The 17,674-nt window shown below is 47.8% G+C and overlaps 1 protein-coding gene across 10 annotated transcripts in view; it reads left to right on the top strand.

Moving 5' to 3' along the window:
* Positions 1–3,865: 3,865 nt before the first annotated feature.
* The window catches only part of ZFYVE27 (zinc finger FYVE-type containing 27), a 137,640-nt gene continuing 123,831 nt past the window's right edge, over positions 3,866–17,674 (top strand). For 9 of the 10 annotated variants that reach the window (XR_009005601.1, XR_009005602.1, XM_057530507.1 and 6 more), the window contains exons 1-8: positions 3,866–4,063; positions 5,565–5,762; positions 9,560–9,630; positions 10,238–10,424; positions 12,716–12,811; positions 14,038–14,150; positions 14,885–15,030; positions 16,260–16,331. Coding sequence is in view for 8 of the 10 variants with exons in the window: in XM_057530507.1 (XP_057386490.1) it covers positions 5,566–5,762; positions 9,560–9,630; positions 10,238–10,424; positions 12,716–12,811; positions 14,038–14,150; positions 14,885–15,030; positions 16,260–16,331 (882 nt within the window). In the remaining 2 variants the exon portion in view is untranslated. The remainder of the gene's footprint in view (positions 4,064–5,564; positions 5,763–9,559; positions 9,631–10,237; positions 10,425–12,715; positions 12,812–14,037; positions 14,151–14,884; positions 15,031–16,259; positions 16,332–17,674) is intronic. The other variant, XM_057530506.1, reaches the window with a different exon arrangement.

Raw genomic sequence — 17,674 nt, 5'->3', positions numbered from 1 at the left:
TGTGACTGGCTTATTTCACTCAGCATCAATGTCCTCAAGGTTCATTCATGTTGTAGCATGTGTCAGAATTTCCTTATTTTTTAAGTAAAAATAGCCCATTGTGTATGTATACACCACATTTTGTTTATCCATTCATCATCATGATGAATGATGATCCATTCATCATCATTAATGGACACTTGGGTTGCTTCCACCTTTTGTGATTAAAACTGCTGTGAACATGGGTATACAAATATCTCTTTGAGACCCTGCTTTCAAGTCTTTTGGGTATATGCCCAGAAGTGGCATTGCTGGATCATATGGTGATTCTGTTTAATTTTTTTAGGAACTGCCATATTGTTTTCCATAGAGTCTGCACCCTTTACATTCCCACCAACAGCACGCAAGGTTCTTGTTTCTCCACATCCTCACCAACACTTGTTATTTTCTGTTTTACTCATTTATTTTAAAACAAGCATTCATTGAGTACCTACTATGCCAGCGCTGTGCTATATACTTGGCAGAAACTGGGACTGGCAAGATGTTAAGTCACAGTCCCCCGCTCTCAGGAATTCAGGACACAATGAGGGAAATAGTCATGTTCAAGAGAAAGATTGAGGGGCTTCCCTGGTGGCGCAGTAGTTGAGAATCTGCCTGCCAATGCAGGGGACACGGGTTCGAGTCCTGGTCTGGGAAGATCCCACATGCCGCGGAGCAACTAGGACCATGAGCCACAACTACTGAGCCTGCGCGTCTGGAGCTTGTGCTCCGCAACAAGAGAGGCCGCGATAGTGAGAGGCCCGCACACCGCGATGAAGAGTGGCCCCCGCTCGCCGCAACTAGAGAAAGCCCTCGCACAGAAACGAAGACCCAACACAGCCAAAAATAAATAAATAAATTAAAAAAAAAATCAGCTATACTTCAATTAAAAAAAAAAAAAAGAGAAAGATTGAAATGCAAGGTGAGGGACTTCCCTGGCGGTCCAGTGGTTAAGACTCCGAGTTTCCACTGCAGGGGGGCATAGGAACTAAGATCCTGCATGCTGCGCGGCAAAAAAAAAAAAAAAAAAAAAAAAAAGAAAGAAAGAAAGAAAGAAAAAAGAAATGCAAGGTGATAGGTGCTTAATAGAGATGAAAGAGTTCTGTGTAAACACAGAGGAGGAAGTGAGGAATTATTTGGGGAAGTCTTTACAAAGAACCTGATATTCAAGCTGGATGTTAAAAGGTGAGCAGGGGGAGATGAGGTGGAAGGAAGGGTAATCTAAGCTGACAGAGCGGCACATAGCAGCCAGCCTCCAAGATGGCCTCCAGGATGGCCCCGATAATTCTCACCTCCTGGTAGTTATGCTGTTGTATAATCTTCCCATTATGCGTTGGAATGTTGACTAGTTCGGACCCGTAAAACCAACAGGATATTGTGAAAGTGACAGTGTGTGACTTCTGCGGATATGACATAGAAGACCTTGTAGCTTCCTGCCTTGCTCCCTCTTGGATCTCCCGCTCTGGGGGAAGTCAGCCTCCATGTCGCGAGGACACTCAAGATGCCTTCTGGAGAGTCCCAGGTGGAGAGGAACCGAAACCCCTTGCCAGCCTGTCAGCACAAGAGCCAGCACCAACCGGTCTGCTATGTGAGGAAGCCAATCCTCCAGCCCCATCAAGCCTTCAGATGACAGCAGCCCTGGCCAGCATCTGAGTACAACCTCACAAAAGCCCCTGGGCCAAAACCACCCACCAAGCTGCTTGCAGTTTCCTGCCAAAAACCACCCAAAAGCCAAATAATACATATTTATTATTGTTTTCAGCCACTAAGTTTTTTGTTTTCGTTTTTTTGCGGTTCTGATAAGCCACTAAGTTTTGAAATAATTGTTACACAGCAAGAGATAACTAATGCAGCTAGAAGCATGAGAAGAGCTGGTATATGCAAGAAATGGTGGCATGAGAGACCACCGCCAGAAACCCCAAGTTTAGGGAGGCTTCTGAACAAGTCTGTGTAAGAGTGGGTGAGAGCGCCATCTCGTGGAGAAAGCTGTGCTTAGACATTCCCTTCTCTTCCTGCTCATATTTTTCCAGCTTGTTCTACCTAACATTTCTTGCTAATATTTCTCCAAGAGCCCCAGTGAAATTCAATTATGTGGGCCATATACACCCTTGCTTATAGATTCAAAGACTAACCTCCAAAAACTGTCATGTTAAGGTATTAATTATCCTCTTTTTCTATTTTATTTTCTCCCTTAGTCTCTCCCACCTATCAGCTATCCAGGGGAAAACAACAGTGGCACCAGGATCTGAGGCAAGAAGTGAAGACTCAGAATGCTGGAGAAGGGAAAGGAGAAACCAGGAGAACTTGATTATGAAAAATCAGAGTCAGGTCCCAGAAAGCAGACTCCAGTTGACCAGTCTCTAGTTACCAGGAGAAGCCTTTGTTCATCGATGGGCCATGACTGTTGTCCCTTTCTGGTCTTTAGAGCCTTTTTGTATCCTCCAGTGTTTTCCTCAAATAATGTCTAGGAGTTCTGGAATGATATCCCTCAATTCTATAGCTGCCAGGAAAGAGAACCAATAAAACTACTAGCTACAGTCAGCCTGAGGCCAATGGTCCAGGCAGACCTAAGAAGGAGGGATTGCAAAGAAAGTGAAATCTACCTTTGGAGTAAATTACTGAAGGTGGAATTACAGGTAAAGATACTGAAGAAAAAACATTCTTCTTTCTCTGCTTCTCCTAGCCTCATCTTAAAGGAGAGGCAGAGTCCATCAGACAAGCCTGGCCCAGCCACAAAGCCAGGCCTATTCCTCTAAAAAGCAAGGGGATTTCTGAATATGGTTTAGTGGTGAGTGGCTGATTTGTATCTGTCTACCTTCTGGCTGTTTGGAGGGGGAAGTGATTACTTCCGGCTGGGGCAATCAGGGAAGGAGTGCAGACATTTGTCTCCTGCCTAGATGAATGGGTTGGATTTGGACCCAAGCACAAGTGGGAGAAGGGCATTCCTCCCGGGGCTCACAGCACAAGCAATGTAAGGAGACCAGAATGCAAGGGGCACTTGAAGGTAACAATGGAGGAGTTCAGTTGGCTGAAGTTAAGAGGCTCCTGTAGGGGAGTAGCATGGGATGAGGCCAGTAAATGCAGACTAAGGTGGTGATGGTATGGTTGGGGGAACCAGGGTCACATGACACACGAGGTTAAAATCCCAGCTCACAGTAGCATACTAGCTGACAGACACTGAAGTTCCTTGACAAATCTCAGATTCCTCATCTGTGAAATGGCGATAACCCTAATAGCGTTGTTGGAGGAGGACTAGCTAAGATAATGCCTACAGAGAGCTTAGTCCAGTGTCTGGCGCCTGGTAAGCCCTCCGTAAATAAATGTTAGTGTTATTATTATTAATGCAAAGGCATCGGATGCATGCTTTAAGGGCGATTAACCGGGCAACACAGTGAGAAGTGGGTTGAATTGGGAAGGGCTTGCCCAGGACCCTGTACACAGTAGCTACTCAGGAAACGCTGAACGGAATTGCATTCTCTGCTAGGCATCGGGCATGCCGGGATATGGTTTCTGCCTTTTGTAAGCTCATGGTCCCCAGGGGGTGAGGTAAGTGCCAAATTTGGTGGGGGGAGGATGCAGACGTAAATTCTTCAGATTAGCTTCTCTCCAACTGTTCCCTGCCGGTATCCAAAACGACGCGGGGGCAGCGAGGGGTGGGGTTCCCTGAGCTCCCAGGGTTTAGCGAACCGCTGTCGGGCAGGACTACAGTTGAGCCCAGGATCCTGGCTGAGAAAGAAAAGGCGCGCAGGCGCAGTGCGGACGAGGGCGCTCACCTGTCCTAGAGCGGGCGGAGCTAAACCCGGGAGTCCGGCCGGAGGCGGGGCGGGAGCGATGACGTCAAGGGCACGCCGCCGCTGAGCAGTCGCGTCCCGGAAGCGGCGGCCGGGGAGGCGGCGGAGGTTCTCAGTACTGCGACTTCAGAGCGGCCTTGGGAAGAGGTGCGTCGTGGTGGGGCGGGCCTGAGGAAACGCGCCGGGGTCCAGTGGCCCTGTCAGTGCCTCCTGGCCGTCCCCGCCCCTTCCCCACCATCGCAGCGACAGCGTAGGTGAGGTGCCACCCCTCCCCCCCCCCACCCTGGTGTGTCCGCCGACTGTGCGGAGTTGGGCACCAGAACGCCGCGGGGGCCGCCACCTGCTGGCCCAGCGACCTTGGGTGTGGCCGTCTGTGGTTTGGGTCTCAGGGCCCTGTCCGGCTCCCTGGGCTGCAGAGGTGATGGTCCGGCCTCTGCCGGCGCAGACCTGCTTCACCCCTTCCTGGGCTCTTACCTCGCGCCCGCCTTGGGTCCTTTCGTCCTAGCTCCGCCTGAGGGGGTCTCTGGTTCCTGGTGGCCCCTTTGTTACTCTCCCCTTCAAACACCCTCCTCCCCCCGTCGTCCCAGATCGCAGCCCCTTGCTTGGAACTGGCTTTTGTAGCTGTGGGCCAAGGGTCTGCCTCTATTTACTTCTTAGCGTTTGGGTCAGACTTTGAAATTAGGAGAGACGGTGAGAGTTCTGTGTCTATCCCCATCAGAGAAGAGAGAAGGGAATGGGGTTTTATGGAAGGTGGTGACTGCCCCGTTGGGTTCAAGGGGGAAAAGGGGCGGGTAATGGGCAGGGATGCTTCAGGAGGTTGTTGAGAACAGAAGGGAGAGGGAAAGGTTAGAGGATGCAGCAGGGTGGAAGAAAGCTCTGAGGTCCTGGAGGGTGGGCAGTTAATTCACTCACTCAGCGAGCATTTATTACATTCCCATTGTGTGCGGAAACAGTGGTGAATGGAAGATGTAGTCTTTGACCTGCTGGAACTCAAAGTTAAGAGGGGCAGACTGGCAAGAAAGAAGGGAGTTTTGCTTTGGTGTAATAAATGCTGTTAGGGTGAGTACATGATCCTTTGGGAGCATTGGGGAGGCTCTCCCAGTCCAGACTGGAGGTGTCGGCAAAGACTTCTCAGAGCAAAGGAGTGGTGTTTAAGCCGATACCTGAATGATGAGTAGGAATTAACTAAGTGAAGAGTGGGAGAAAAATATTTCAGGACATCGTTTTACTTGAGACCCCAGGCTGCCTCTCACCAGCAACCATGTGTGCTTGGTCTTTATGGTTTATACTCTTGATGGGTCTGTGGGGAAAAGAACATTAGATGGAGAGTCAGAAGAGCAGGATTTTATACAGTTGACCCTTGAACAACGCAGGGGTTAGGAGCGCTCTCTGTGAAGTCAAAAATTAGAGTATGACTTAGAGTACACCCTCCCTCCACGCGGTTCCTCCGTATCTGCCGTTGGGCATCCGAGGATTCAACCAACTGCAGATTGTGTAGAACTGTAGTATTTACTGTTGGAAAAAATCTGCATATAAGTGGAACCGTGAAGTTCAAACCCATGTTGTTCAAGGGTCAGCTCTATCGGGGTCATTCACTTCACCTTGCTGAATGTGTCTTCCTCTGTGAAATAGGCTTTCCACCTGTAGCCCTGCCTACCTCACAGGTTTATTATGGCACTACATGAAATAATGCAAGTAGAAGTGTGTTGGGCATTGGAAGTGCAATGCAAATGTCAGGAATTCTTATGGTTACAGGATGCAGACCTCAGAGCGAGAGGGGTGTGGGCCAGAGGTGAGCCCCAGCATGGTCCCCGAAGCTCCCCTGGAGTCTCCAACTGCTCCTGCCAAGTCCCCGGCGTTTGATCTTTTCAACTTGGTTCTTTCCTACAAGAGGCTGGAGATCTACCTGGAACCTCTGAAGGATGCAGGTGATGGTGTCCGGTATTTGCTCAGGTACAGATTTTATTTAGGTTTGCTCTAACCTGCTGCGCCTTCTGCCTTCCTGCTTTGTAGTTGCGCTGGCCACTTAGGCAGTGGCTGGGTTATCCTTTCTGCGCTGGTGAAGAGCAATTCTGGGAGGTCCTTTGGGCCTCTGGGCTTATTGTAGACCCTGTGTCTCAGGCCCAGCCCAGGAGAGGCAGGCACTGGGAACCATCTGGCCTTTCACCAGGGTTTCTTCTTTGTGGCTGAATAAGCTCATACCTCAGGACTGCTAGCTAGCCTTGACCATTGGGCCTTCTATATCCGGAGCAGGCTTTTTTTACCTTCTCTCCCAACATTAGCGTAATTCATATTAAAATTAGGATGCAAATAACTACGAATAAGCAGGTACTATTTTCACTAATCCTTTAGGATGATGGCCCTCAAATTTTTTTGTTCCTGTTCTGCTTTGATTTTCATCCTTGGTAATTTTCTTTTTTCTCCTTTCAGCTCACTTTATTTCTTATGCTAAAGTATTTAAAATTATAGATACATACCATTCTGCTCCCTAAACACATTATTTAGTTTGTCTCTAAATAATAATGACTTTTTAAAAAAAAATAAGGTAACATCATACCTAACACAATTAACAATGATTCCTTGATGTCACCCTATACCCAGTTCATATTCAGATTTTCTCAGTTGTCCCAAGAATGTCATTTACCATTGTTTTGGTCAAATCAGGCTCCGATCCAGCACCATGCATTCTGTGTGGTTATTATGTCTCTTAGGTCTTTCTCAATCAAATGGTCTCTTTCACGACACTGACTTGCCGGAGAATTTCCTACCTAGATTTGTCTGGTAGCTGCTTCTTCCTGGTGCAGACTGGAAGTTAAACTTAAAGGTTGGATTTGATTTGAGTAAAAAAAAAAACTTTTTTTTTTTTTTTTTGTGCAAAGGTTATGTGTTCCTAATACTGCATTGTAACGGGAGTCACATAAAACCAGCTTGTTCTAAAGAGCAGATGTTCTTCATCTAGAGCCTGTGGGTGGGGCTCTCGGGGTCAGTGAATCTCCTGAACCTGCATGTAAAGTTGTGTGGGCACACGTGTGTGTATTTCTAGGGAGAAGCTTCTAGTTTTCATCAGATTCTTTTAAAGGCCTTCAACCATCTCAGATGCCTGAGAGACACAGGAGACAAGGGCGGGTAGGGTTGGGTTAACCTCTCAGGGTGCTCTGGAGTATTCATTCTTACCTCAGTCTGGAAATAGTGGGAGGTTTATTTTTAACTCTGACGAAGGCCCTGAGTTTTTCTTGTTCACCCCAGAACCCCTTTAATTGATGGCATTATCCCGAGAGGTGAGCTGGTCTGTGCTCCAGAGCAGTGTTCTCTACATTTAGATGACTATGCTGTTGATGTAAGGGGTAGGGAGATGGTGTAAGGAGGGGCTCGCTTTGTAATCCCACCAGACCAACTAGCTGAAATGAATTGTGGTCTTCCTTAGGGGAGCGTGTGGGCTCTGGAAAGCACGGGGCTGTGCTCTCTGGCGTTTTCTACTGTGTGTGTGTGTGTGTGTGTGTGTGTGCGCGCACACGCATGCACCTGTGCATACAGATGTATGTGTGTATGTATATACGTGTGTATGTATGTATGTATGTGTGTTTTGCCTTTTCGTGGCAAAGCACAAAAGTTAAATATATCCTGCCCTTCTCCTTTTCCAGCACTGGTATCTTAGTGCTTCTTGGCACTAATGTATTAGGATTTTTCCATTTTATGAAATTAGAAATCTGAGGATGTGGTGAGATTGAGTAAGCTGGATGGAGGAGGAGCATCGGGACTCAGAAGCCCCCAGGAGCCCATGGTCTCTGAGCCGCTGGGAGATGGAGCACTGGTCTGTGAAAGTGGCTGTCAGATTAGTTTGTGTGTTTGGTTGTTCTTTTCTTAGTGAAGAGGATTTGACTTTGCAGAGGGATCTAATCTTGAGCTTCTTCTTTTTTTTTTTTTTTAATTTTTATTTATTTTTGGCCGCATTGGGTCTTTGTTGCTACGTGCGGGCTTTCTCTAGTTGCGGTGAGTGGGTCTGCTCTTTGTCCTCAGGCTACAGGCTCACGGGGTTCAGCAGTTGTGGCTCGCGGGCTGTAGAGCACAGGCTCAGTAGTTGTGGCACACGGGCTTAGTTGCTCCGCGGCATGTGGGATCTTCCTGGACCAGGGCTCGAACCTGTGTCCCCTGCATTGGCAGGCAGATTCTTAACCACTGCGCCACCAGGGAAGCCCCTAATCTTGAGCTCCTATGAGGTCTGAAGCCTGGAGCTATGGTAGATTTTTGAAAGACTTCTCTCTTCTGGGATCAGCTACTCCAGTAGGTGGGTCTCCATGACCAAAGTGTCGGTAAAGACATCAGATAGAATGGGAGAGGCTGGGAATTCCCTCGCGGTCCAGTGGTTAGGACTCTGCGCTTCTACTGTAGGAGGTGCAGGTTCGATCCCTGGTCAGGGAACTAAGATCCCACATGCCACGTGGCATGGCCAAAAAATAAACAGATCTTTAAAAAAAAAAGAGAGAGAGAGAGGCTTTAAAATGAAAGCGATCTCAGTGGCTGTGTGAAATTTTTATTTCTGAGATGGGATTGGCCTTAGACCTGACTTTTAATTTGCTTTTACCCTGGTAGCAGCCACTAGATGGGTCTGAGGCCTAATTAGGGTGGTGTAGTTGGAGTGTATGGAATTTTAAGACAAAGGCAGAGAGAGGTCATTTCACTCCCTTACTCATAACTCTTCTTAAAAAAAAGCACCCCATAAATTAGTTAACCTCATTTAGTAACTGTGAAATATCCCAATTAGAGCAAAAGAAAATGCATTGAAGTTCTGAATACATTTCAACTTACCTGTTGATTTTTCTATTTGACTCTCTCCTCTGAGGGCCCACCTTATATCCACTGACACTGCTCTTTAGAATGTAGGTGTCAGTGGCTTCGTGATTATGTCTGTGCTCCCTTTGCCCTGTTAAATGTCCTTAATAAAGGACTAAGCTAGCAGCGTTGCTCGTCCTCAGCAACCTGTCTCTGATTTTCTTTCCTCCGTCTTTGGGGGCTTCTGCGTTGCCATTTGGTGGTGGTCGGAGCTGGGTCTGTGTTTTCTTCTAAAAGTTCCAGTTCACTTTGGGCGTGTTTGCTGAGGGAATGCCAACCCTGGTTTTGTCTTCATTTTTTATATGTTGAAATGAAATCTTTATTATTTTCTTTCCTTTGGAATTAATGTATGTTTAAAACAAACTCTCAAAGTCACAGAAATAGGAGAAAGTCAAAGAAAGGTCAAAGAAAATAAGGTCAAAGAAATCCGTTACATTTTGTTCTCTCAATTTCCGTATTAGATGGGTCTTGTGCAGTAAGCATGTGTTCTTACGAAATTGTAAAAAAAGAATATGTTACATATCAACTCTGTCTCAATAAATACAAAGAATAAAGGAAAACTCTTAAAGAAGAATGTCATCGGCACTTCTTAAAGAGAATAGAACCTTACAAAACACAGGTTAAACAGGGTTATAACATTAACAGATAATTTCATAAATTCTTCCTCCTCCTGGGAAAAGGTTCTACAGGTCTTCTGGTTCTGAGAGGATGCCCTTTCTCACCCCGGGGCCTAAGCTGTGACCTCAGCTCCTCTCCCGGTCGCCTGTCCAAGTGAGAGACCCACTTTTCATTTCTCCCTGACCCTCTGAGCTCCAGGGCCTCCTCTTGCTCCTGGTTTTGAAGACCCGCCTGTGTGCCCATCTCCCCTTCCCGGCTGGAAGGGCAGCTGTCTTCAGTAACCAGGACTCTCTGTGTTGTAGGTGGCAGACACCATTGTGTTCCTTGTTGACCTGCCTGGGCCTCAACATCTTGTTCCTCACCTTGAATGAGGGTAAGAACCAGGGGCCGGGGGTTTTTTGTGAATGAATATGGGGAGGAGTTCTGAGAAGCGGCCCATGTGAGGGAGCCGCCTGTCTCGCCATGGAGTTGGCCTCCCTCTGTGTCTGCTCGATGTCAGAACACAGGCTCCTGAGAGACCCACCCTGGGCTAGAATCCTGGCTGGGCCACTGGTGTGACCTCGGAAGTTCTTTAACCTGTCCATTAAGGCCTAATTTTCCTCATCTCTGAAGGGAGGGCACGAGCCATCTGCTGTGTGCTGTGTGCTAGTGTAGTGATTTTTAATATTTTAAAAAAAGGGTCTGGGGCTACAGCAGTGACCAGATGGGGGAAAGTCCCAGCTCTTAGGAGCCTACATTCACGGAGGAGCCAATGACCGTATCTGTAATCTGCCATGCGGTGATAAGTTCTATGAGGAAAACCAAAGCTGGGTTAAGGGGCTGGAGGCCGGGTGGGGAGGTTCTGTTTCATACCGGGTGGTTGGAGGAGGTCTTTTGGGCAGAGACCCGGAGCAGGTGAGGGAGCGAGCACGTGGACATCTGGGCGGGCAGAGGCTCCTGGTCCTGCTCTCTGCTTATCTGCAGTCTTGTTGCTCCCATAGGTGCATGGTACTCAGTGGGTGCACTGATGATTTCAGTGCCCGCCCTGCTGGGCTACCTTCAGGAGGTCTGCCGGGCACGGCTGCCCGAGTCTGAGCTGATGCGGAGGAAGTATCACAGCGTGAGACAGGAGGACCTGCAGAGAGTTCGCCTGTCTCGCCCTGAGGCCGTAGCTGAGGTGAAGAGCTTGTGAGTATGGAAGGGGCCGGGGAGGTGAGGGACAGGGACAGTACCAGCTGCCACCACACCGAGTGCTTGCTGGGCACCAGACATCGTAGTGGGCAAACCATGGATGTTATTTCCTTTCATCTTTTTAACAGTTCTGGGAGGTAGCTACTATGATTGTCCTCCATTTATGGATGAGGAAAAAGGCAATTGACCAAGCTGGGATGGGAATCCAGATCTAGTTGATTTCACAGTTTAGGGTCTTGACTGAGCGCACACGCACGTGCGCGCACACACACACACACACACACGAGCCACTGCCTGGGTTCAAATCTCAGTTCTGCCATTTAATTGCTGTGACATTGGGCAAGTTACTCAGGTTCCTCATCTGTTAAACGGGATAATTATAGGCCTCCCTCACAGGTGGTTGTGAAAATTAAATGAGTGTCTGGTACCCAGGAAGTGTTCAGTAAGTATTAGTCATCATCACTACGCTGTGGAGGAACTTCCCTAAATGTGACAGAGCTGGTACTTCTGAGGAAGCATCTTAAGACTGTTGGATAACATTAACCGTAACAACTTGAGTGGCTCTCTTGACATACAGCAGGGGTTCTCATCCCTCCCTGGGCAGTAAAGGCCTCTCTGGAGCTCCAAAGGAAACTTATAAACCAGTGGAGGGCTGGGCCCCACCCCGGAAATTCTGAGTCAGTTATCTGGAGTGGGGCCTGGGTATCTGCAGTTTTTCAGAAAACCTTTTCACTTTGAAATGATTTTAAACTTACAGAAGATTTCCAAGAGTATTACAAAGAACTCCCACATGCCCTTTACCCAGATAGAACAGTTATTAACATTTTGCCACGTTGGCTTCATCTATCTCTCTACACTAAGACATTATTTTTTTTCTTTCTGAACCATTTGAAAGTAAGTTACAAACATCTTGCCTATTTACCCCAAATACTTCAGCGTGCATTTTCTAAGAACAAGGACATTCTCTTCTATTTCCAAAGTCCTGTAATCAAAATTAGGAAATTTAACATTGATAACATTAGCATTAGTACTATTATCTAATAATTGTTCATGATCAAATTTTGCCATTTGTATTAATAAGGTCTTTTGTATAAATTTCTCCTGATCTAGGCTCCAATCCAGACTCATGCATGACATTTAGTTTTTATGTCTCTTTAGTCTCCTGTGACCTGGAATAGTTCCTTGGTCTTTGTTTCTCATGACTTGACATTTTAAAATAGAACATGTTTATTATTTTGTAGAATTTCTCTGCATTTGTGGTAGTTTGGTTCCTCATGATTAGATTCAGATTTTGCATTTTTGGCAGGAATGTGACAAGTGACGTTGTCATTGTTTCATATCAAGAGGTACATGATGTCACTGTCTGTTATGGGAGATATTAACTTTGGTCACCTTCGTGCAGGTTTCTCCACTGTACAGTGACCATTCATTTTACCCTCTGGAGTTAGTAATCTGAGGGGGGATACTTTGAGACTGTAAATATCTTGTTCCTCATCAAATATACACCCACTACACTGAAATCCATTGATAGGTCTTACTTTCATCAATTTATTACTATGATGGTTGCAAAGGTGATTTTCTTTTTTTTTTCCTTTTTTTTGCAAAGGTGATTTTCTAATTGTCATTATTACCTGACATTCTATAAGAAAGAGCTTTTCCTTATTATCAGTATGAACGTAGGAGTTTTAAATTTTATTCAATGGGTTATAATTTATTATTGTCATTGTTAATTTTGATCTCAGTCCTAGATTTGGCAATGGAGCTCTTTTGAACTGGCCCCTGTGTTCTTTCAATATGTCCCCATCATTTTTGAGTGCTTCCTTATTCTGTGGTATAACAGAATGTTCAAATTCATCTTGCACATTCCCTGTCCTGTTCTAGAATCAGCCATTTCTCCGAGGAGCACTTCAGAAACCAAGATCTGGGTTCTCATTTCACAAGCATGTGCTCTTTGCTTTTGGGGGGCATCCATTTAAAAAAACTCTTCAGGTCAGTCTACCTTACATCCCAGGTGGAGACACATTGCTCTACATCCTGACATTTACCCTCACAGCTCCAGTGCATCTGGGAGGTGGGTACCCTGCTCCTCATATTATAGAGGAAAACTGCATCCTTGGAAAAGTTAAGTAGCCAGCCCAACATCAACATCTAGGAAGAGACCAAAGCAGGGACCTTGGCAAGGGTTCAAAAAAGGGGGCTGAAGTGTACGAAGTTTCCCCAAACTCTCCGACCCCTCTCGGTGAGGCAGGGCGTATAGCTTGCACAAGCCCCCTATGTTGTGTCTGCAGCTTGATCCAGCTGGAGGCCTTCCTGAGCCGCCTGTGCTGCACTTGTGAAGCTGCCTACCGCGTGCTGCACTGGGAGAACCCCACCGTGTCCTCACAGTGAGTGCCTGTCCACTCCCACCACTGCTGCCCTGAGGACCCCAGGCAAAGCCAGCTGCCTCGAGAGGGCTCCTGTTGCGCTAGCTCAGGGGAAAAGGGCCCACTAGGCTCTTGTGTGCAGACCTGTACGTAGGCTTGTGTGCTTGAATGCGCTGCTTCTGTTTAGACACGTTCTTTTAGGTGTGGTCATAATATTTTAATAATAGAAAAATAACTCACCATGTAATCTCCCACCCTGATATAGCAGCCAGTCTCATGTTTGGATTGCCTTGTAGAGTTTGTCACATGCACATGCTCTCTATAGCTCATAGTGTATGTGAGAACCCTTTTTTTTTTCACTTATTGTTATATAACTGGTTTTCCATGTTGCTACATAGCTTTTGGAATTACTTGTAATACCATATTAATATAGATGGTGATTATACTATAATTTATGGAACCATTCTGTGATATATTTAGTCAGTTTCTACTTTTTATTACTAACCCTGTAGTGCACATTTTTATGGGTATAGCTTTAATCTTTTGAAATTTTTTTTTTTCTTAGACTACTAGGATGGAACTATTGAATCAAATGAAATGAATGTTTTTAAGGCTCTTTGTATATGAATAATAATGACAACTAATACTTGTTTAACCTTCCCCTGGTGCCAGGCACTGTGCTCAAGGCTTTCCATGGTACTGTCTCACTCTTGGTAGTAACCCTATGAGGAAGGTGCTATTTCAGTCCTCATTTTTTTTTTTTTTGGCCGCACCACTCCACATGGGGGATCTTAGTTTCCCAACCAGGAATCGAACCCACGCCCCCTGCGTTGGAAGCGCGTATTCTCAACTACTGGACCACCAGGGAAGACTTAGTCCTCATTTTACATGTGAAGGAAGTAACACTCAGAGAGCCAAGGGACTTGCATAAGGTCACACAGCAAGAAGTGGCAGAGCGGGATTCAGATCCAAGTCTGTCTTATTCTAGACTTCAGAGTCTAGATCCTGAGGAGAGATGTGTGTTGGACCAGTTTAGGCGGCCCCGCCCGTGTCCGTTGTGACCTGTTGGTGGTTGTAAATCCTTCCTCTTCACTTTACTTTCCACTTGTTTGATTAGCAGATCTTGTCAGCTTATTAACTGTTCCCATAGCTGTTTCTTGCCCAGACCCCCATGTGGGTGTGCCCTAAACCAGTTTCCTTCTGATCTTACGAATTTCTGATCCTGTGGTTCCTCTCTGTCAATCCAGGTTCTATGGGGCTCTTCTGGGCACGGTTTGCATGCTGTATCTGCTGCCGCTGTGCTGGGTCCTTGCCCTTTTAAACAGCACACTCTTTCTGGGAAATGTGGAGTTCTTCCGAGGTAAGCCCCAGACAGCCTGACAGAGATGGGACCCGGCTCTGAGGGCTGGTTGGGCTCCCCGGTATCTCTACTGCTGATCATGTTTTCTGTGCCTTCCACAAGGGGGCAGCACCACACTAGGGTCCTCCCTTGGAGAGTGGTGGGCTCTGCCTCTCAGATGTTCAGTGGGATACAGGGGAGGCTGCTACTAGGGGTCCCTTTCCCTTCCCCAGACAGATGAATCACTGCTCACATGATATGGTGGCTTCTGGGAGATGAGGGAGGGATGTTTACCCAGTGTTGCCATCCGCCTCCCAGGATGCAGCCCCCCAGGAATTGCTGCCTCATCTCTGTGTGATCCCAGAGTACCTGTCTGCCATTTGGCTTCTAAAGCACTGAAACAGTCTGGAGAGGCCTTGAGCCATAGAAGCCTGGGCCTGTACATATGTTGGGGTGATTGCTATACTTGTTTTCCTCCCTGTGGTTGGAAATTAATTATAGAAGCCATGATTTATCGGGCACTTACTACATTTAATCTCTCTTTAACAATCTCATGGGGTAGGTATTGGTACATCTGTCTTGTTTATGAGGCTTGGGTTAGGTGACTTGTTCAGAGTTAGGAGGGCGACTGTTTCCTGCTGCCGAGAGTGGGTGCTGGAGGAGGCGGCCAGCTGGCTACAGTAGTGGGTACCCCCAGAGCACTGCTCATTCCATCCTGATTCTGCCTCCCACCCTGTTCTCCTTGCTCTGGGTAGTGGTGTCTGAGTATAGGGCATCTCTGCAGCGGCGGATGAACCCCAAGCAGGAAGAGAGTGCCTTTGAGAGCCCGCCACCGTTGGATGCCGGGGGGAAGGGCGCTCTGCCGGACTGCACACCTGCACCTGCGCCCACGCCCACAGAGGTGAGTGCCCCTAACCACCCGGGCAGAGCCTGCTGCGGGCAAGCTGCCCAGCCTCCCTGTTACCAGCTTGTTCATACCAAATAACTCCTGGGCTGGCCTCTGTAGTTCCTGCGCCTTCCCAGGCCCATCTCCTCTGAAGTGCTTAATGGTAATGACTACAGTTAACTAGTAACAAGAGCTACGCTGTGCTTTATTGAGTGTTTACTCTGCTGTTCCAAGTACTTTATAGACATTAACCCCAGGAGGTGTAGGTTATTTCTGAGAATGAGATTATTCTCCTTTGTAGAAGAGAAGGCTGAGGCACAGAGTGGTTGTCCAGGGGCAGGGGGCCCAGGACTCAGATCCATGCCCTGTGGTTCTAGAGCCTGTGCTCTCAACCACAGTGCTCTCCAGCCACTGTACGTCCTTTTGTGGCCTTGGTCCCATCTCCCTGTCCTGCTAGGTTAGAGGCTGCTCTCTTTCCCCTGACTTCTTCCTTTCTGGCAGTTGTGCCATTTCCTCTGAGGCGTGAACCGTTGTTTTTCTTTTCTTCTTTTTTTTAAAAAATTAATTAATTTATTTTCTAGCTGCGTTGGGTCTTCATTGCTGTGCGTGGGCTTTCTCTAGTTGCGGCGAGCAGGGGCCACTCTCCGTTGCGGTGCGTGGGCTTCTCGTCGCGGTGGCTTCTCTTTGTTGCAAAGCACAGGCTCCAGGCACGCGGGCTGCAGTAGTTGTGGCACGCAGGCTCAGCAGTTGTGGCACACGGGCTTAGTTGCACCACGGCATGTGGAATCTTCCCGGACCAGGGCTCGAACCCGTGTTCCCTGAATTGGCAGGCGGATTCCTAACCACTGCGCCACCAGGGAAGTCCCTCTTTTTTTTTTTTAATAATTTTTTTTTTCTAATTTTTGGCTGTGTTGGGTCTTCGTTGCTGTGCGCAGGCTTTCTCTACTTGCGGTGAGCGGGGGCTACTCTTTGTTGCGGTGCGCGGGCTTCTCATTGCGGTGGCTTCTTGTTGCAGAGCACGGGCTCTAGGCGCGCAGGCTGAGTAGTTGTGGCTCACAGGCTCTAGAGCGCAGGCTCAGTAGTTGCGACCCTGCATTAGCAGGTGGATTCTTAACCACTACGCCATCAGGGAAGTCCCTTGAACCATTGTTTTGAGAAATCTGGATGCTGGCTCCGGGGAGGTGGCCTCTACCTTGGGGGCAGGGCTACCATCTCTCTGACTGTAATAGAGTCTCTCTCCCCAGGACCTCACACCAGGCAGTGTGGAGGAGGCTGAGGAGGCCGAGCCTGACGAGGAGTTTAAAGATGCAATCGAGGTGGGTGGCCTTCCCCGGCACCCTCAGCTGACCAGGTCAGAAGTTGGGTGGTCCTGGAGCCATGTGGCTTCTCACATTCCAAGTCTGGGTTTTTAAAGTTCTCTTATGTCCAAGTGAGAAGCCTGAAACTTGCTCTGAGCTAAAACTCACTGGTTCAAAGGGTGCCACTGAACCTTCACCCATCCTTTTGCTGACCTAGGCATCTGTCCTGGGTGCCCAGGGCAGGGATGGCTCTGGAAGCCTCTGGAAAACGCCCTGCTGGGGGAGGTGGGTCATTTACTGCCTTGGCTGGAGACTGTGGGCTTGGTGCCTTAGACTTGGGGAAGGCAGATTTGGAGGAGGGCACTGCTGGGGTCTCTGCCTGCTCTTCTGAAGGATGAGGTCCGTAAGATGTCCCTTTGACAGGTGAGGATGGGAGGTTGGAGAAAGCAGTTGCATGGCCAAGTGCTAAGTCAGAGAGAGTTAGACAGTCTTCCTGGTTTTAGGATAGTGGTTCACACTGATAGTTTGCAGAAGTGTTTTATTTGGCATGCAAAGCTTTAAATTAATTTTTTGAGCCAATATTTAAAAATGGAGAGATTGCGGTGGAAACTCTAGATTTTCAGTTTTTCTAAAAACTCAGAAGCTCTGGGAGCCCTGAGTCTGTAGCAGTCAATGTAGCCGAGGAGTGACTATCTCCTTTAGAGAAGTCACGTAGTCCTCACCACTTCCTGTCGTCCCTGGTCACCGAGTCCTAGTGGCAGTTGCCATTTATTGTCACGTTTGCACTATGGCATTTCTTTTTTTTAAAATATATATTTTAAAAATTTATTTTATTTATTCTTTTTTTTTTTTTTTCTTGGCTGTATTGGGTCCTCGCCGCTGCACGTGGGCCCTCTCCAGCCGAGGCAAGCAGAGGCCATTCCTCACCACGGTGCATGGACCTCTCACTGCGGTGGCCTCTCCCGTTGTGGAGCATTGGCTCTAGGCGCACGGCCCCCAGCAGTTGCAGCACATGGGCTCAGCAGTTGTGGCTTGCGGGCTCCAGAGCTCAGGCTTAGTAGTTGTGGCGCACGGGCTCAGTTGCTCCGCGGCATGTGGGATCCTCCCGGACCAGGGCTTGAACCCGTGTCCCCTGCGTTGGCAGGCGGACTCCCAACCACTGTGACACCAGGGAAGCCCTATGGCTTTTCTTATAGTAGGAAATCACTTCTCTTTATGTCTCTCTGTAAAGCGGGAGATACAAGAAATGGCGGTTTTGTGAGTTTTCACCAGGCCTATGATTTACACCCAGCCCGCTTTACTATTACATTAGCCTCGTCCATGTGGGCATTTACATTTTCAACTGCTGAGATTTCTCTAAG

The sequence above is a fragment of the Balaenoptera acutorostrata genome, chromosome 16, assembly GCF_949987535.1.
Source record: "Balaenoptera acutorostrata chromosome 16, mBalAcu1.1, whole genome shotgun sequence".
NCBI lineage: Eukaryota > Metazoa > Chordata > Mammalia > Artiodactyla > Balaenopteridae > Balaenoptera > Balaenoptera acutorostrata.
Note: the sequence above shows the minus strand (reverse complement) of the source record. Positions and strands in the feature narration are given on the sequence as shown.